The sequence below is a fragment of the Rhinatrema bivittatum genome, chromosome 3 (assembly GCF_901001135.1).
Source record: "Rhinatrema bivittatum chromosome 3, aRhiBiv1.1, whole genome shotgun sequence".
In the NCBI taxonomy this organism is placed as follows: Eukaryota; Metazoa; Chordata; class Amphibia; order Gymnophiona; family Rhinatrematidae; genus Rhinatrema; species Rhinatrema bivittatum.
Genome location: NC_042617.1, coordinates 156,080,731 through 156,101,410, shown reverse-complemented (window position 1 = coordinate 156,101,410; position 20,680 = coordinate 156,080,731). Strand labels below are relative to the sequence as shown.

The 20,680-nt window shown below is 41.8% G+C and overlaps 1 protein-coding gene across 1 annotated transcript in view; it reads right to left on the bottom strand.

Annotated features, from left to right (window-relative positions):
* Positions 1-493: 493 nt before the first annotated feature.
* DISC1 (DISC1 scaffold protein) overlaps positions 494-20,680 on the bottom strand; it is a 699,528-nt gene continuing 679,341 nt past the window's right edge. The window contains exon 14 of the mRNA XM_029593853.1: positions 494-1,446. Within this exon, the coding sequence (XP_029449713.1) occupies positions 1,334-1,446 (113 nt within the window). The 3' untranslated portion in view covers positions 494-1,333. The remainder of the gene's footprint in view (positions 1,447-20,680) is intronic.

Here is a 20,680-nt window from a genome sequence, read left to right as displayed (position 1 = left end):
TAAGAAGAACCCATGCTACTGATGCAATTAATAGCAGTGGCTATTCCCTAAGTATAATTGATTAATAGCCATTAATGGACTTCTCCTCCAAGAACTTATCCAATCCTTTTTTGAACCCAGCTACACTAACTGCACTAACGACCTTCTCTGGCAACAAATTCCAGAGCTTTATTGTGCGTTGAGTGAAAAAGAATTTTCTCCAATTAGTCTTAAATGTGTTACATGCTAACTTCATGGAATGCCCCCTAGTCCTTCTATTATTCGAAAGTGTAAATAACCGAGTCACATCTACTCGTTCAAGACCTCTCATGATCTTAAAGACCTCTATCATATCCCCCCTCAGCCGTCTCTTCTCCAAGCTGAACAGCCCTAACCTCTTCAGCCTTTCCTCATAGGGGAGCTGTTCCATCCCCTTTATCATCTACTATGTATGTCTGAAAAGCACTGCATATACCTGGTAGTGCTATACAAATAATAATACCTACAATTAAATGGATCACAGCGTTTTATTTATCTGACATATTGTGCAAGTGCCACTACCAGTTTTGGGTTCAACAGCTAGTAGACATTATACTTACTGTAAATTAAGAAAACAACCAGCAGTAAATGAAGCCAGGGGACTTTTTGTCAAACTAATGCTCTTTAGTAGTAAAGGTTTAATGACAGAACATGAGTGGTAAGGTTTAATGACAGAACATGTATTGCAATTTCTGAGTTTAGTAAATTCAATAATATTGGATGCATCAAGCAAGCTTACCTGTGATACCTGGAGGGATTTATTTTCTTTTACAATTCAAAAATGCAGTTTACACAAACAATATATTAAAAATATATTAAAAACAAAACAAAATATATATTGTTAGAAAGCTTATACAGCACACAGGTAGCTTTATCTCTGAACTGCACTGAATGTGTTCAGCAAGATTTAGGTATTACACTTTAAAACAAAAAAAAAAAGATTACATATTTTTAATGCAAGAACACTAGGATCAGCTGAAAGAATGCTAAGGAATCTTACATTAAAGATAGTTGTAGCATTCTTTATAATATTGCTACTTATACTCTATTTCTACTGCAAAATGCTGTTGTGAAAGTTGTATTGCAATTTGTGCTGGGGCAGAGATTGGTCTAGAAAGCAGGTGCTGCTGATGGACCTCCAGGCTCTATTTCCCTCTAGTTGATTTAGACATTTGTCATATGAGATGAGGAGGGTGCAGATCCCCTGAGGCATAGCTGAGCAGTGCTCAGTTACTAAAAGCAGTTCCTTGTTAATCGACCTTACAACACACTCTCAAGGCTTGGCATTATTCCTTCCAGATCTGCCTCTTCCAGATCACCAGCTGTCACACAGGTCTTCAACATCATCCTGATTTTTAGCTGCCTGGAGCTGTACCAGCATGGTCTGCAGGGTTTCTTTCACCATCTGGATCTCCTTCTGTAGCGACTGTACACATTTGATTAAGGAACAATATCTCGGAAGTGATTGGTAGCCCTCCTCTGGTCTTTAAGTCATTTTATAACTAGTAGCTGTGTGGTGCTTAGCAGATGGCTGGCACTAGCTATGTGAGGTTTTCAAGTACATATAAATAGTTTGTATTAAATATTAATACATACCTAGCACTTTTTCTTCCTGGAATGCAGGATTTCCATAAAGGATAATCATCATTAAATATTTGTCAGCATTCTGGATGGCTATATGCACTTTATTATAACAATTTTTCAGAGGCTTCTAGATTGTCTATGGAAAAACAAGGCGATATCCCTTAAACTAACAAACTGTGAATTCATTATTGTGCAGCTAATTACCAAACAAAAAGTAATACTTTCTAAGTCAGTTGTTCTGAACAGTTAATAGAACCTTGACACATTAACAGATGCAATGCAAACTACAACTCTGATAATGTAGCACAGAATGGCCTATCTATATAATATTAAAAACAAAAACCTGGAGTTATCGCTTGATGAAGTCAAGCCTTTGTTACTACATACTGTTACACAGTAACATGGTAAATGACGGCAGAAAAAGACAAAACTGAAACATCCAGTCTTCCCAGTTGTGATTCTTCTACGTGGGATAGATAAGCACACAAATTCCCATCTCAACCCAACACCAATTCCTCCCTCCCCCTCTCCTTCACCCCTTTTCCCACCATCGCCTCCATATCAGTTCCAAGCATGTCCAGAATTAAATTACTGGCCTTTAGCACCTCCACTGGAGGGCCATTTCAGGCCTTGCCAACTTACTCTACAGGGTAGTTTTTCAAAACCTGTGCACGCTACCCGGCACGCACACATGAACACGTAATTTTATAACATGCGTGCACTGGCGTGAGCATGTTATAAAATGCCAAGTCGGTGCGCGCAAGGGGGGGAGGTGTCAACTTTTGCAATTATGTGCGGCGACACATCGGTGCCTTCCCCAGTTCCCTCCCAGTCCGCTCCAATTAAGGAGCGGACTGGGAGGTAACTTCCCAACCCCTAGCCCAACCTCCCTTCCCCTTCCCATATCCTGTCCTCCCACTATCCCTATCCTAACTACCCCAAATTTTGTTATTTTATCTTTTGCTCCTGCCTCAGAGCACAAATGGCCGTTGTGCCGGGTGCCTCTAGCCCCGCCCCACCCCGTCCCTTTTTCAAGCCCTGGGACCTACATGCGTCCCGGGGTTTACGTGCGTGGCCGGGCCGTTTGAAAATTGACCCGGCGAACTTAAGGCCCTGCCATGCACGTAAACCCTGGGATTTATCCGCGCCGGGGTTTGAAAATCTACCCCTATAATTCTTAAAAGAGCAACACTAAATCCACCACTCAAGTCCCCTACCATGTCTTATTACTGGGTTTTTAAATGATCTACAGCTACAAAATTGGTGAAGTCCTTGTCCAAAATATCAGGGTTTCCCATATCCACTAAAGTTTGGGTTTTTAACCATGGTCGCTCCATACAGGTTACCCCAATGCCTTCTTGAAGCCCAGTGTAGCCATATGACTGCTGTTAGGTTAGCCCCCAATGCCTTCTTGGAAGAATAGATTGATAAGAGTCATAACCACTGGTCTGTGCAGATTATCCTATTGCCTTCTTAAAAGCCTGATCATTTGAATTCTAATAAAATTTAAGTTTGAGAATCTTAAGTGCCAAGACATTTGACCATTCCTTAAGCACTTATAGGTATGCACAAGTTTTTGTTTTTTTTTTCAATTTTCAAATTCCATAATCAAGAATCCCTTGATATATAACATCATATGGTTTTCAGAAATTTTCTTGTTTACATATATTTATAGAAATTTTAAATTCTTAACCATAATTTCCAAAGTCCTCAAATAGAAGGGGTTCACCTTAAACACGTGAAGGTTATCAAAAGCCAAAAACAAAAGTTTTTAAAGAAATACAACACAATCTTAACTAGGGAGTTTACTTTATAATTGAGAACCATCCGTAACTCTCTAAGGGGTTGCTAACACCAAGCTTTCATCCTTAATCCTGTCTATTATAAATGTTGTCAATTGTGAAGGTTGGAAAAAACAATACCTAACATTTTGATAGAATACACATTTGCAAGGGAACCTTAACTTAAACAAGGCTCCCATTTGCAGAAGTTTTGGTCTCATTAACAAGAATTGCCTTCTTCTTTTTTGTGTTTCTTTAGTAACGTCTGGAAAAATCCTCACATTTAATTGGTAGAATTTCTCTTTGATATTTCTAAAATATAGCCTTAGAACCCAATCTCTATCTGTAGTTAATATAAAAGAAATAATCATTATGGCCGGTTGAGCCTCCCCTAGATTAGATGATTCTAAAATTTCTGATACATTCAAAGGGGAAATCTCTTGAAAATCTTGATCCTTTTCCTCCTCTTTCTTCCACGAGGGAAGATAGTAAATTTGATTCAGTGGAGGCAAAGCCTGCTGAGGAATTTTTAAAAATTCCAATGCAAATTTGCTCCACATTTCTTTCGCAGAAATAGCTGGTAACTTGGGAAACTTTACCAATCTTAAATTTTTATTACGGATCCGTTTTTTTCTTATTACATACTGATTTTCTTTTATTAACATTGCATTCTATTCAACCAATTTCTTTATATCTACCTTAGTTGACTCTATAGCCTGGTCTCTTTTAACATAATCAAATATTACCTTATTGACTTTAGTATCAACACTTTCTATTCTTTTTGCTAAAGGCTTTAAAGATAAAGTAAAATTTTTATTTATTACTACTAAGGTTTCCCAGATGGTTTCTAAAGAGAAAACAGGCGGTCTAACTATAGGCACAATATCAACTTCACAACTTATTATATCAGAGGCAATATTAGACTCTACTTGGTATGACATTTGCCCCTCCGTTACAGTCCCATCTGAGTCTCCAACTAAAGTGGCTCCCTCCGCGATGGGTATCATTGCTGTTCCAGGGTTTCCCTCTACTTCCCTCAATGGGGACGTGGTTTCCACATATGTTACTGTTCTTATAGTCGCGGGGTTCCCAGGTTGTGTCTCATAACCGGAGAGAGTGATAGTACAGAGTCAGGAAGGGAATCCAAACCTTCCTGGCTCTCTTCAAGCGAAAATTTATCCGAAACTATCGCTCTCACCTGACATGGGCATCCATTGGGCCCAATACAGGAACTCCTATTGGTCCCTCCATTGCTGGCCTCTCATGAGCCTGGCGCTTCCGGGACGAGTGAGGCATAGCTTAAATGTGAAACTTTCAAAAATAGCAAAAAATAAGATTGGAAAGACCACTTAGCTTAAACAAGATTATGTTCAGTCCAGGATAGCCCCTTCTTGAGAGGGAGGAGTTGAAGAGTTCCTCCAAGATCTTCAATTATAGGGAAACATTGTCTGGAGATGCAACAAAGCCGCGTGCCCCTTTGGCGCACGCGGCTTAGGTGGTGCGCTGGCGGCATCTGCGTGCCACTGAAGGGCCACTTATGAAGGCCCCTACCAGCATTGCCCACTCTGTGACTTCAGACGCTGTGAGTATTCGCGTTAATCACCATCGGGACAGGCAGCTGGCTTTCTCTCTGCCCCCAGTAAATCTCCGGCCTCCTTCTCACGCTCCTTCCGATCTCTTAGGAAGTTTGGCATAAAGGGCCACTTATGAAGGCCCCTTCTGGCGTCGCCCACTCTGTGACGTCAGATGCATTGAGTATTCGCGGTAATCACCATTGGGACAGGCAGCTGGCTTTCTCTCTGCCCCCGGTAGATCTCCGGCCTCCTTCTCACTCTCCTTCTGATCTCTTCATGCACAAGGTTTTATTAATTTTACTGTATGTAAGCCAGGAGCCCCACACTTTTTAGAAAGTGGGTCACATTAATCGTTTTGAACTACTGAGGGGGGGGGGGGAGGAGGGGTAGGGGTGGCTGAAGAGTTTCCAGAGCTAGGGGATGAATAAACAAACCATACTTCACCTCACCATGGCTTCTAGGCATAGGTAGGACACCAGAGAGAGAAATACTGGGCAGAAGAAACTATCAACAGGAGAAATTAAAATCTTTAATTTGTTTTTTGAACAATTTCTTTTTCCTGTTGGCATTCACCACTGCCCATTATCTCCCTTCTGCCCTGCCACCCATGCACAGCAACAGTATCATCCCTCTTTCACCCTCCTCCTTTCCCAAGAAGGCAGATTTTTACTCTGTTCCTTCCTCCAATGGCTCTCTCTTCCAAGGCTGCCATTACTCCTCTGCAGGTGATTCCTGCTGCTGGTCCACCACATGGTCCTCGCTGTAGAATGTTTTTCCTCTCACCCTTCATTATGTCAGCAGCAGTTCCTCCTAGGGACTGTGGTTGACAGGACACCTGGCATGGCAGGCTCTGGGCCACAGATTCCTGCATGGCCATGGTGAGGAAGAGGCTTTGGGCCTACAACAAGGAGCCTGGCTATGTGGCTGTGGTGATGATGATTCTGGTTTCATATAAGCTGAATTCAGAGGCTCCCAGCTAGGGCCAGTGCTAGCTTTTTTGCTGCCTTGTGTGAAAAGTTACTGTACTGTCCCTCCCTCCTCCCCCCCCCCCCCCCCCCCCCCCCGATTCATTCAGTGTCTGTCCCGGGCCCATCAAATAAAGCCCAGCTCTGTCCTGCAATCTATATTTTTTAAATCCAACTTGCCCACCCCTATCCCATGGATAGGGAATGGTATTAGGTACCCTAGGCAAACCTTACAGCACTGCACATATGCCCCCCCCCCCCCCCACATCCTTTACAGACACACAAATTATACATTTATAACACATTTTATAAGAAAAAGAACATTCAAAAGTACAGTCTGCTGAGGCAAAAATAACATTTACAACATGCATATTATATTTACATGCACTCTTGTGGTGCCAACCAGAAAACTCTCCAAAAAAGACACTTGGAGCTCCTACGGAATTAGACTTTTTATAATACGTACTGGGTGTGAGCTTGACCCTCAGAAAGCCATTAATAAATAGAATTACCATTACAATATAGTAAACCTCCTGTACCAAAACAACCCTAACAACTAGGGGTGTGCATTCGTTTGCACCGTATTGGCAATCCTCAACATATAGGGCCATATTCATTGTATTCGTGGGGAAGCGAAACGTATTGCGATTTCCACGAATACAATGCATCTTCACCGAATTATTCGGCCATCTAAAGGAGCAAATTTAAACAAACCCCCACCCTCCTGACCCCCCCAAGACTTGCCAAAACTCACTGGTGGTCCAGCGGGGGTCCTGGAGCCATCTACTGCACTCACGCCGTCGACTGCCGGTATTCAAAATGGCGCAGATAGCCCCTGTGACATAGTAAGGGTAAAGGCTATCGGTGCCAATTTGATTACTGGCAGCCGATGGCCCGAGAGTGCAGGAGATTGCTCCCGGACCCCCACTGGACCACCAGGGACTTTTGGCAAGTCTTGTGGGGGTCAGGAGGGTCCCTCAAGACTTGCTAAAAAGTCCCTGGTGGTCCTGCGGGGGTCCAGGAACGATCTCCTGCACTCGGGCTATCGGTGCCATTTTGAATACCGGCAGCCGATGGCCCGAGTGCAGGAGATCGCTCCCGGACCCCCGCTGGACCACTTTTGGCAAGTCTTGTGGGGGTCAGGAGGGTCCCTCAAGACTTGCTAAAAAGTCCCTGGTGGTCCAGCAGGGGTCCTGGAGCAATCTCCTGCACTCTCGGGCCGTCGGCTGCCAGTATTCAAAATGGCGCCGATAGTCTTTGTCCTTACTATGTCACAGGGGCTACCGATGTCATTGGTCGGCCCCTGTCACATGGTAGGAGCACAAGATGGCGCCGGCCGTCCACTGCTCCTACCATGTGAAAGGGGCCGACCAATGACACCGGTAGCCCCTGTGACATAGTAAGGTCAAAGGCTATTGGCGCCGGACGCGGCCAGGGCAGGTGAGCGGGGGCTGGGGGAAAGTTTGCCGCCTACCCTTACCCCTGCCTCTAACGCAGGGGTAAGGGTAGGCGGTAAGTTAGCAGGGTAAACGCGCGGCAAAACGGCAGGGTAAAAAAGCAATAGTCGGGGCGCGCGTTACTGTATGGGAGGGAATAGCTAATTCGCTCATTTACATTTAATATACATGCCGCGGGCGGAAGGGGTTACCCGGGGATTTTAAGAGGCGGTAGGGATGAGTTAAAGGGGATAGTGTATCGCGGGAAGGGCTAACGCAGCCGGAAAGTGAGTAGAAGGCGAGTTAGGAGCAGGGTAACCGCGATTGCACTTTACTGTATTGATCTGACTGTGTGAAAGCTGCACGATCTCTGGTTGGCTAGGCTGCACAGACATAGCCTGATCTTGTTGGAGTCCCTTTCACTGCTTGGTCCTTGGTGCAACTGCACTGGTTGTGACTGCCCCTTTCTTTCCCCCATAGCTCCACTCATGATGTCATTCTTGAGAGGCTAAAGTCCCAAAAGGTTGTATAGGAATATAGCCCAGTAAAACCTTCTAACTGTAAATATGCTGACAATATGGAATTTCTCTTGCAAGACATTTGGGATGCTTGACATCTTTCTCTGAATAAAGAAAGGATATTCTCAGAGCAAACTTCAACAAAGAAGGCTCTACACAGGAAAACAAGGACAATGAAAGACAGTATTTGTGGAAAACAGACCTTGATAGGCACCAGCGAAGCTGGGGTTTATGGCCTAGCTACACAAATCTGCCTTTCTGAGCCTCAAGATGTTTGCCACAAACTTACGCTCAATGTCTTTATGGCTGAGGGATGACCTGTAGTTTGAAAAAATCCTGGATGAACTAGACCAATGGCATTGATGGTCTTGAAGCTAATTGATATGCATTAATGAACTAAGAAATATAGATTGATCCCTATATAAGGGAGAGAACAAAGAGAAAAAAAACTTAACATCATCAAGGCAAGGGAAGAGGAGTCACACGGATCACCTGATACAGACTGACTCCTATCCTGCTGTTTCTAGTCTTCGGGGTTGAGCATCCTGGTTACCCTCAGGTAGGTGGGATTGCCTCCTGATCTCCTATGAGATGCTACAATTGCAGAAGCCCAGCCAAGTGTGAGACAACAGAAGCAGTGAAATCAGATAATACCTTTCCCTGCCACCTCTGAGAGAGATCCTAAGTCTAGGCTGTGAGCTGGAAGGTTTGACCATTTATATTCCTATTTTGAGGTAGTAATCCTAAACTTCTTAAACACAAGTTTCTGGTTAATTTGATATGCTAGTGCCTTGCTCATTTTGTAAGAACAGAATATTTTCCTATTTTAAATTTGCTAATATATATTCCTGTGCACCTGACAATCATTAGGCTTATTGTAATAGTTTTTATTGCAACAGGTTTAATAGAAACCTTAATAAAATATCCATTATCTAAGACAAACAGAACTGTGATATTCTCTAATAAACTTGGATAAATTATAAAGGGTATCGTTTATATAAGTTTATATATGCCAATTGTCCTACAATTGCCTCTTGCTGGATGAGGGTGCTTGGTTGTCAAGTGCTAAACCATAGTTAAAAGCATGGGCTGTGTGCAGCCAGCTCTTATATCCAGCTAGAATCTTATTTAGTCAATGAAGGTGTTTCTTCTTTGATATTATCCAGATTAATTTTAAATCAAACTTGCATTTAGGATGTTTTCTTGTTTGCTCTTTGTAATAATCTTATTGATTAAACTCTTGAGAAAAATCTGAATACTCTGGCTCTGGGCATCCTATCAACTAAAGATGTTCCTTTCCCAGTTGCTTTGGTTTTCTCTAATTTGTTTCTGTTTCTCTTCAAGTCAGCAGATATAACAGACTTGTTTTCAGTCCTGATAGGCATTTAAAGGATTTTAGAGTAGCAGATTGAGAACGCTGTGTTTAAAAAGCTGAGCAAGTGGTTTTCAATATATTTAAACAAGGCAGTCTGGTGAGACGTATGAGTTAGTGTTTTTAGCTTCTTGTCTTCAGTTCCAGCTGATATCATGGCCTGAGTAAGCTCTTTGCGCTTCCTTGACCCAATTCTAATTGTTGGTGACATTAGGAGAGTAATTCTGAAGATCAAGAAAGGGTGATGAGGCACATGTAGATTAGAAAGAAGTTGATAATGTATTACTTGATTCACAGCAGGGGTTAAAAACCTGTATAAGGGAACTATGTACTAAACATTTTCCCTCAGGCACAAAATAGGAAAAACCCTTTAGTACATCAGGGCCCAGGGGGCCTACTCAGTTTTCCCAATACACATTGGGCTTCTTGAGCCATATTCTTTTTAAATCATAGAATGTGGTTTCTATATCCATCTTGGCAAATAACTTTTTTTTTATTATTATTTTGTTTATATCCAGACTGTGGATGAATTAAGCCTTGAAAAATTATTTAGTTCAAGCTTTGTTTTTCTTTTAATGACATCATGAGACAAGTTAGCTCTTATCTGATGATCTCATAACTAAAACACAGATTGTACTTCAAAATCTATTATTAAACAGACAGTTAAGAACGTAAAATGACATTTACTAGAAAATTGAGCAGATATAATAAAGTGATATTTTTAATGCAGAGCTGCCTTCAAAATAAATGAGAAAAAACCTTTTAACTGAATGCAACATTAAGCAACAATGACCCTAAAGCATGAGAGAAGATGGTTCAAGGAATCTATGTCAGCAGAAGGCTAATCAAGGCATTAATTCCGTTGCCTACAGAGCAGCTGCAATAACTTACAGTAATGATCCAGGAAGGAGAAGCCAGAAAGCTTTAAAAACCAGTATCCCAGGAACACAAGCAGAAGGGCGTGGGAGAAACTGTGAGTAGGAGGCTCAAGGCTCTTCAGTTGAAAAGCAAATCCAGGGATAAAATATTTGTTTGTGGCAGTGTTGGCTGAGTTCTGGGCCCTGAATCTTGCTAAATGGAAACTTTGGGAGCTGACTGATTCAAGGTCATTGTTAAACCAGTGAAACTCTGGCTGGATTATTTCTCTCTGTTCTTGGCTGTACATCATGTTAAAACTGCTGCTGGGCCACACCAGTACGTATTAGGAATACATCTATATTGTTAGAGCACATAAGTTTGTGTATGAAACATTACTTAGGTATGGGAAATGCAGAGGTCAGGAAGGGACTCTATCACAGTGGTGTTCGACAAAAAAACCCAAAACAAATGGACTGGGGTAGATGCACCAGAGATTTTGGGTGCTTAATTTTACACAGAAGTTCCAGTAAGAGAACCTGGGAAGGTGGTGTCTCTCTGCAAGTGATTCAAAGTGAAGATTATTTTTCCCCATGTTTGAAATGTTTATTTATTGGTAAGAGTACTCTGGAACAAAGAGCTTGCTGATTTTAAGCAAAAGAGGAATATTCTTGATTAAGTGGGGGGGGGGGGGGGGGGGGAACGGGTAAGATACCTCAGGAAGTAACCAGAACCTTTTGGCTGAAAAGCAGTCTGCCCTAGAAACTATATTTTTCTCTCTAGTTTTGCAGGCCTGGCAGGAAATGGAAAATCCACTGAAAAAACTTGTGCGGGCCTCAGCCCGACAACAGAAAATCAAGCATAACCAATAAGAGTCCAACCAGCTACTTCTCAGCTAGATAGCGAAGGATCAGCATACACTGCAGAAGTTGTCGGGCTCTCTAAGTTCAGCGACCTCTGGGATAGGGTTGCTAACTTTCAACTGTGAAAATCCCGAACACTTGGAGGAGCCCAAGTCAACTTTATGCTGACTGACCGTCCACATCTACACACGACTATTCTTGTAACCTGCCCTTAGAAAACATGCATTTGAGGGAGCTTCATAAATACTTGTAATTTAGCAGGGTCACACCAACTTTCTAACAACTCATTGAACACTAAGAAAATTAAAATATTCTTCAGGACATTCAAAGTACAGGACATTCAAAGTACAGCCCAAAGTATCACCAACAAGAACATGTATGTTCTATTTACATACCCTGTTGTGGTGCCAGCCAGAAAACCTTGTAAAAGCCACTTGGTACCCATATTTATTTATTTTATTTAATTATACATTTTTATATACTGTCATTTGGAAGATACTTTCACAACGGTTTATATGAATAAATAATTTACAATAAAAAAGCTCCTACAATATAAAATAAGAAAATAGCATAAAAGGTACTCTAAAATAAATACATCATGTCAGTACTTAAGGATACAGAGTCATAAAAATAATCAACAAGGCAGAATAATCTAAAAATAGAGTTCAAATCAACTGATATTAAATCTATTGTCAACTAAAATAAAGTCCAAAAACTGGAAGTCAGTACCTAAAATACTCCTTGCTGTTATATTCTAAATGACAAAGCTGGTCATTAAAAAGTCCCACAAGTAAAGCCCATATGAAACGGCAAGACAAGATGGCTACCTTCAATTAATGCTGTGGACGATTCTTCCTCAAAGCAGAAATTCCAAAACATGGCCAGTATTGGGAGATCTTAGTAGTTGTCGAGGTCAGATAAGTGTTATTTGCACAAGAAAATTCTAAAAAGTTGGACTTTACTTTTGGGACTTTATAATGACCAGACTGATGATTAAGAACTTAAAAACATAAGACATTGACATGCTGGGTCAGACCAAGGGTCCATCAAGCCCAGCATCCTGTTTCCAACAGAGGCCAAACCAGGCCACAAGAACCTGGCAATTACCCAAACACCAAGAAGATCCCATGCTACTGATGTAATTAATAGCAGAGGCCATTCCCTAAGTCAACTTGATAAATAGCAGTTAATGGACTTCTTAAAAAACTTATCCAAACCTTTTTTGAACCCAGCTACCCTAACTACATCCTCTGGCAACAAATTCCAGAGCTTTATTGTGCATTGAGTGAAAAAGAATTTTCTCCGATTAGTCTTAAATGTGCTACTTGCTAACTTCATGGAATGCCCCCTAGTCCTTCTATTATCCAAAAGTGTAAATAACCGATTCACATCTACTTGTTCAAGACCTCTCATGATCTTAAAGACCTCTATCATATCCCCCTTCAGCCATCTCTTCTCCAAGCTGAACAGCCCTAACCTCTTCAGCCTTTCCTCATAGGGTAGCTGTTCCATTCCCTTTATCGTTTTGGTCGCCCTTCTCTGCACCTTCTCCATCACAACTATATCTTTTTTGAGATGCAGCGACCAGAATTGTACACAGTATTCAAGGTGCGGTCTCACCATGGAGTGATACAGAGGCATTATGACATTTTACATTTTATTAACCATTCCCTTCTTAATAATTCCTAACATTCTATTTGCTTTTTTGACTGCTGCAGCACACTGAGCCCACGATTTCAAAGTATTATCCACTATGATGCCTAGATCTTTTTCCTGGGAAGCAGCTCCTAATATGGAACCTAACATCGTGCAACTACAGCAAAGATTACTTTTTCCTACATGCAACACCTTGCACTTGTCCACATTAAATTTCATCTGCCATTTGGATGCCCAATCTTCCAACCTCACAAGGTCCTCCTGCAATGTATCACAATCCGCTTGTGATTTAACTACTCTGAATAATTTTGTATCATCTGCAAATTTGATAACCTCACTCGTCATATTCGTTTCCAGATCATTTATAAATATATTGAAAAGCACCGGTCCAAGTACAGATCCCTGAGGCACTCCACTGTTTACCCTTTTCCACTGAGAAAATTGACCATTTAATCTTACTCTCTGTTTCCTGTCTTTTAACCAGTTTGAAATCCACGAAAGGACATCGCCACTTTTTAGTTTTCGTAGAAGCCTCTCATGAGGGACTGTCAGGGGTTATGGGTGTGGCTGGGCCTTGCGCGCACAGTGTGCATTTTCAAAGGGGCCCAGCCACACGCGTAACCCCTATTATGCACAGAAGTGCTGGGCCCAGAGAAAGGGGTGATCTGCGGGGTGGGGAGGGGCAGGGCAGGAGGCAGCTGGTACAGCGGCCATTTGCTGCTGTGTTGAGGAAGCGCACGCCAGCAGCCTGCCAGCGCATGTAAGCTACTACTGCTCCAGAAGAGGAGCAAAGGGTAAAATAAAAATTGTGGGATAGATAGGATAGGGATAGGGGGCGGGGAGGAGAGGGGAAGAGGGAGGACGTTTAGTTAGGTGGTTTGGAAAGTTCCCTCCCAGTCCGCTCCTTAATTAGAGTGGACTGGGAGGGAACTGGGAAAAGGGACCATCACGTCGCCACGCGAAAATGAAATTTACCCCTCTGTGTGTGCGAGTTACGGGCCGCGTGCACATAAGCGCGCTGATGTTAAAATCCACCGCGCATGTGCGCATGCCCCTCATATTTTATAACATATTTTATATTTTATAAGCCTTCAAAAGTTCACCCTCCTTGTTGAATGTAACTTTGCCACTTCAGTTCATATGTTTATTTCTGTTTCAGTTTTTTACCCTGTTCGATGTAAACCGATCTGATATGGTCATTACCATGAAGGTCGGTATAGAAAAGTGTTAAATAAAAATAAATAAATAAAATAACACACATGCCCCAATGCGTGCGTGTTATAAAATAGCCACATCCATGTGTGCGTTCCGGGGCGTGCACATGCTTAAGTTTAAAAATCTACCCCTTATTGAAGCGGTGGGGTCAGGTACAAAATGTAATCCGCTTAGTCAGTGGAACTATATGTTCTTAACATTGCTCAAATTCAGAATCCTTGAATCTTTTATCTTATATACTCTGCCTGCAGCTAAACTGATGATTAATGATGTTAATTCAGAACCATTTTTTCTACAGGGAGGAGCTCGAGAAGGAAGTCCCCTATCTCCAATATTGTACATACCGTACTTTCCATAGAACTCCTGGTGCAAAAAATAAGATTAGATAGTGATATTTGTGATTTTATTTTAGGTAATTTCGAATACAAAATCTGCTTTTTCACAACTGACATGCTGTTGTTCCTTCGAGAACCCTTGACCTCACTGAAAAAGACTCTCAACCTCATTACACAATTTGGTGCTTTTGCAGGACTGAAAAACAATTTCTCCAAGTTGGAAGCACTGCCAATATTGGACAGCACAAGGAAAAATTGGACTGGACATTTCCCTTTGGCCTGGTCGCAGGGGCACTTGAAATATCTAGGGGTTTGGATACCCAGAAATCTCTCTCAAATGTGCGAGTTAAATATTACTCCATTATTAGAATCTACGATCAGTTGCGATTGTAGAAGGACTTTTCCCTTTCTTTGATGCGCACTATTTAAAATGTCTCTCTTACCAAAATTACTTTATAAATTACAGATGCTTCCAATTTGTTTGAAATTTAAAGATGTCACTCGCCTAAATTCAGCTATCATACAATTCATCTAGATGGGCAAAATGGTGAAAATTATTTATAAAACACTTATACATTCCAAAATATTTGGAGGTTTACGACTCCCACATTTTCGTTTTTCAAAAGTTGCTTGCCAATTGCGATTTTGTTGGGAATGGTGTAAGCAACAGTTTAAATATGAAGTACCTGATCTGATTAATGACATTGTGTACCCTTTTTGGGCTATAGCAAATGTTGCTTACCTGTAACAGGTGTTCTCACAGGACAGCAGGATGTTAGTCCTCACATATGGGTGACATCACAGGATGGAGCCCAATCACGGAACACTTTTGTCAAAGTTTCTAGAACTTTGACTGGCCCCTACTGGGCATGCCCAGCATGGCACCAACCCTGCAGCCAGCAGGCATCAGATATGCCTCGTTTGCATTTGGGAGGAAGTGTTCTCTCTTATAGAAAAGGTCACACATCAGAAACCACCGTTTTACGGTGTGTTTCTGATGCTGGGTTCGGTTAAGTGGCTCCATGATACTTTTATACATACGATCAAATATGTTCATATATTAATACTATTGGCTAAAACTACCATTCTATCCCAGTGGATCCATCCCAAAAGCCCGTCAAAATTCGAATGGTTTCATAAAATAGCTGGCTGGATGCAAATAGAAAGGCTAGATGCAATTCTCAGGAATAGGAAGCTGTATCCAAACTTTAGGAACTATAGGAAACTATGGAATGAAATGTATTTCTGTTTATCTGTTAATATCCAAAATGTGTTAACTTCCGGTGGCTATTCCACATTATCTGTAAATCAAGTATAGTAGTTCCTGTTTGGCAATACAATTTGTTCATAGTTATTGATAAGAGTACTCGTTTGTGTGTATAAGGATGAATGAATGTGAATGGTGTATTTGGGTGTGCATGGGTAGTTAGTGTCAATTGTGTATATTTGTTTTGGTTTTTTGGTTGAAGTCGAATGGCCTTGGTATAGTTTGTTTTATGTTAAGAAAAGTTAAAAGCCTATGGGACTTATACATGGAAAACCGAACTGAACAAATACTTTTCTTTTTTCGTAAAGATGCTGGTTTATCTGAGCTGCTTTTCATTTTAATTTATAATCATTGATTGGACTACTTATGGGATAGAATTTGGTTATTCTATTGTATTTGCATGCTCGTGCTACTTATTCACATGTATATGTTCTGTTTGTATAAAGATTAAAAAAAACAAAACAAAAAAACCCCCTATTAACTCAAAACATTATCCTTCTAAACTACACAGTACTTTAACATTATGAAAAATTTTAGTCGACATCAGTTTTTATTCTACATTTATTAAACAAACCAAAATAAACCAAATAACTTAAAAAAAATAAATAAAAAATAATTCAGACACACATCAAAATGTGTGAAAATCATCTGTCTTGTCAACCTATAAAAATCTTTTGGCAGCTTTTATTCTAATAAAGCTTCATGAAGCTCAGTCATTTATGTCATTTGCATACACTTATTATGACGTTTCTCTTTTGGCCTTCACTTTAAAAAATACTCTATTTTTAATGTGTAATTGGAGGAATATAATCAAGGCTTAGTATTGTGACAGCTTAGCTTATTTTAGAGTGCATAAAATAAATAGGACTTACACAAGCTGCATAATAAGTGGGCCCAGGCTTGTATACAAAACTAATTTAATCAAGAAGCCTTACTGAAATCACAAGGCGTAAAGGAATTTGTGCATTTTATAAGGGTTGAGAGAGTTAACGTTACATAATTTAAAAAAATGAATTGCTTAAATGTCCAATTTTTAAAAATGTTTTTAATGCAAAGGTTTTCAACTAGTGGTACATGTAGGGTGGCCTGAGCAAAAACGTGTTCCTTCTCTCCCTTCCACAAACTGCTGCAGCTACTGCAGGCCTTGCAGCAGGAGCTGGTCCTAGGCCCCATTATGGTAGTAGCTGTGATTGATCAGGAGGAAATATGGGTGGAAACTGAGCATTCCACTCCCAGGTCCTGCCTCCCCCTACAGAAGCTAGGAGGGAGCTGAGCCTAGGAGAAGAAGCCAGCACACTGATTTATGTTGCTACCTGTGCTTCTTCACAATTTATTATAGCTGCCCCTGCCACTGTGTGAACTAGGACTGGCAATTACTACAAGAAAAAAGACCCATGGTGGCAGCAGTAGTTTGGGGGAACGAGGAGAGGAGCCCAGGACGCACTGCTACATTATGATAAAATAATGGTCATTCTGGGTACTTGCCAGGTTCTTATGGCCTGGATTGGCCACTGTTGGAAACAGGATGCTGGGCTGGATGGACCCTTGGTCTGACCCAGTATGGCATTTTCTTATGTTCTTATGAGGTGATCTTCTGTACAAAGTATATATTGCAGAATAATAAGCTGGATTTCGGGGTGGACACTGCAGTCATAAAATGTGCACTGGGGGAGAATCCTTGAAACTTGTAGGGTACACTGGAGAAGGATGAGCAAGACTGAGGGGAAGCACTGGGGAATATCAGTGTGGTTGGGAGAGAGAACTACAGCAGATGATAAGTGATACTGGGTACCAATAGTGGGAGGATGAGTGAGACTGGGAGGGAGCGTGGGGAGAGACAGATGAGGAAGAGAGACTGAGAAGGGGAAATAGGAGAAAATGGAGGATTTTGGTTCACTGAGAGGGGAAGATAGAAGGTAAAGAGTTTAGATACAGATGAGAGTCAGGTAGAGAGATAGGAAAGGCAAGCAAAAGGTTGAGAGTGAAAAAATGAGAAGGGAAGAGATGTGGTAGGTGACAGGGAGAAGGAAGTTAGAGATTGAGAGGGTTGGTAGAAGGGTGTGAGAACAAGAAAAGTGGGCAAGATAAGGGAGATGTGAAAACATCATATCCCGTTAATCATCATATCCCACATCATATCCCGTTAATCTTGTTCTAATGCCTCACTCCCTTCCTGCCTACATACTCCTCCTTCCCTCCACCACTCAGTCTTACTCTCATAGCTACCTTATGCCCTATGCTACCACCACGCCTTATCCACTATGCAGCTGCACAATGACACTTCATTAAACGTATTTTGATATTACGCATACAGTCGCCCCAGTTGTTGTTCCCCTATTTATATATATTATGTTACTCTATGATGAAGCATTTCACTATATATTATTGTTGAACTGTTGACCTGTTCTATGTTTATTGTTCAATGTTCTATGTTCGATGTAACGCCATAGCCGCGACAGTTATGTTCAATTGTAAACCGATATGATTTGATATCTTTGTTCAAGAATGTCGGTATAGAAAAATTCGAAATAAATAAATAAAATAAATAAAACGCATTGGACAGCTGTAAAAACAAGATGAAGAAGAGCAAAATGAGAAAAGAGAGAATTTTGGTAAGAGAGATGGGAGAAGGAAGAGAGATGGAAAAAGAAGAAAAGATACACTTGGAAAAGTAAAATGGAAAGAAAACCAGGAAAAGGATTCAAAAGAGAGACAAGAGGTAAGATTGATAAAACTTATAATAAAATATGCCTCAAACAAAAAGGTAGAAAAAATATTTTTTAATATTGATATTTATTGGGATATATATGGCCAGCTTCAGAGTAATTTGGCTGAGAGGATGCCACTGTTTCACAAATGCCGAAGTGATCCAGGAAAGGGAGGATCGGCACCCATTAACCCCCTGCCACACACACACACACACACACACAGAGTATTGAAAAAGAAGGGCTGTAATTTTTAGAAAAGGTTGAAAACTCCTAGTTTAGTATGTTTCTTATAAATCTGATTGAGCAAGCCAGTGAAAGACATTTTCAACAATATAAGAAAAGCAATTTAAGTAGAGAATTCCTCAAATTTTTATTCATTGCAACATTCTTGAACCATTTAAGATTATTTTACGTATTCAACCTGTTATCTGGAAACCGATGTGATATCTCGATCGAATGTCGGTATACAAAAGAAATAAATAATAATAATAATAATAATATACTAATTATGAGGAGGTCCCTTCCTGATTCTGTATCTTCTACTTTTTGATTCCTGAGGCAGTCTGAGGTATAAGCTTCATGTGCAGCTTCATGTGCCTATCCTCTCCGACGCTCTCTGCACCCACTCGTCTACCCTCTCCAGGACCTGCCACACAGAGGTGCTCTTATTTCTGAATTTCTGTTCAAAGCTTCCCATTTACTAATTTTTGCGTCAATTTAAATGGTTGACAAGGCCAGTGCTGATGGCGCAAGAATATTGTTAGGAATTGTGGACCCGAGGTGGGGTTGTTGCTACCTGAAGGGTTAGGCCCCACAGGTCTCCAGCGTCGGGAGGCGAGGCTGGCCGGGAACAGAGGCAAACAGGAACTTCGCCAGTACCGGCCCTCGTTCCCCGCTGGTTGAGCCCTTGGGTGCCGGGGCCGGCAGGACGCAGGAGCACCTCTGTGTGGCAGGTCCTGGAGAGGGTAGATGAGTGGGTGCAGAGAGTGTCGGAGAGGATAGGCACAGTACGAGACAGGAGCACTCTCGGAGGGAGGAGGAGAAAGTGTCTTAGGAAGTGCAAGGCCACTGCAGCTCTAAAGGGAGTAGAGCAGGACCACGTGACAGTGGCCTCGGGATATCATGTGTTGTGTATCAAGTGAGGGTGCACTTTTTCACTTGGTCACAGGTGCCAAAATGCCTGGCTATGACTCTGACCACACTACATAATAAGTATGGAATATATCTGTGGTAGAACCCATTATTTGAACAGGGTTGGTTTGAATAATATACCCGATAATTAGATTGATGAGCAATAAAATAAATTAATATCAAGATTAACAGCCAGCAAAATCAAAATCACCACTGTCCTTATGGCCAGCAATAATTTGTTTGAAATGTGGTGTACAAATCTACTTTTCTTTCAACTCTCAGTGCTCTGAATGACACCCAATTTTCATAGGTGTCTACTGTGCTGTACGTACATGTGATGGTGTATCTTAAGCTGCACCCTAAGCTTTCCCCACCCCTGACACCTCACCCGGAACAGTGAAATAAATAGTAAAGTGACCCATTTCCCTAATACTGAGTCTCTCTCTCTGTAAAATGCGGTAAAAGCATTTTCGTTCCTATCATGGGGACAATGCAGCCTATTTCCACCGATAAAACACATTATCGCGTGCGCTGTTAAGCCATTATAGCAAAATGATGAATGTCTGGTGTAAATCGACATCCATTGCCTGAGGCTTATTAGAGTATTTTTTACTCTAAGTCACATACAGTATACTCTAGACTTGACTATATACTTATCTCAGAGAGCTTATTTCCACTGACTCATTCAACACAAATTGGGATTATTTCTATCTCTGATCATGCCCCAGTCTCAGTGGGAACTGAACTGGGAGAGCCTATACAAAGATGAATCTGTTCATAAATTTCTCCAGAATAAATGGACTGAATACATACAATTAAATACCTTGCCTGAAATATCTCCCGCTTTGATTTGGAAAGCTGGTAAGGCAGTAATGTGGGGTTATATTATTGTATACATGGACAAACAAAATAAAAACAGGCCTTGAGTGCCGAAATCGCACGGGCATTCATTCACTGCCGGCGGGGGCCGTGCATTCATCCAGGCAGAGGGAGCCGGAGGCCACTTTCGCCGCCGGCTCCCTCTGCCTGGATGAATGCACGCCCACCCGGCCGCCTTGAGCGCCGAAATCGGGAGGAGAGGAGAAGGGACTATCGTAGCAGGCCCGAGCCTTGCTACTTTTTCGGTTTTTTGTTTTTTTTGCTTCGGGAGGAGGGGACAGGACTGGGGCTGCACCGGAGACCGGACGGGGCCTTGAGCGCCAAAATCGCACGGGCATTCATTCACTGCCGGCGGGGGCCGTGCATTCATCTAGGCAGAGGGAGCAGGAGGCCGCTTTCGCCGCCGGCTCCCTCTGCCTGGATGAATGCACGCCCACCCGGCCGCGGCCTGGATCGAATACGCGCCCACCCACCCGCCGGCTCCCACCGCCGCCTGGATCCAACGCGCGCCCACCCGCTCGCC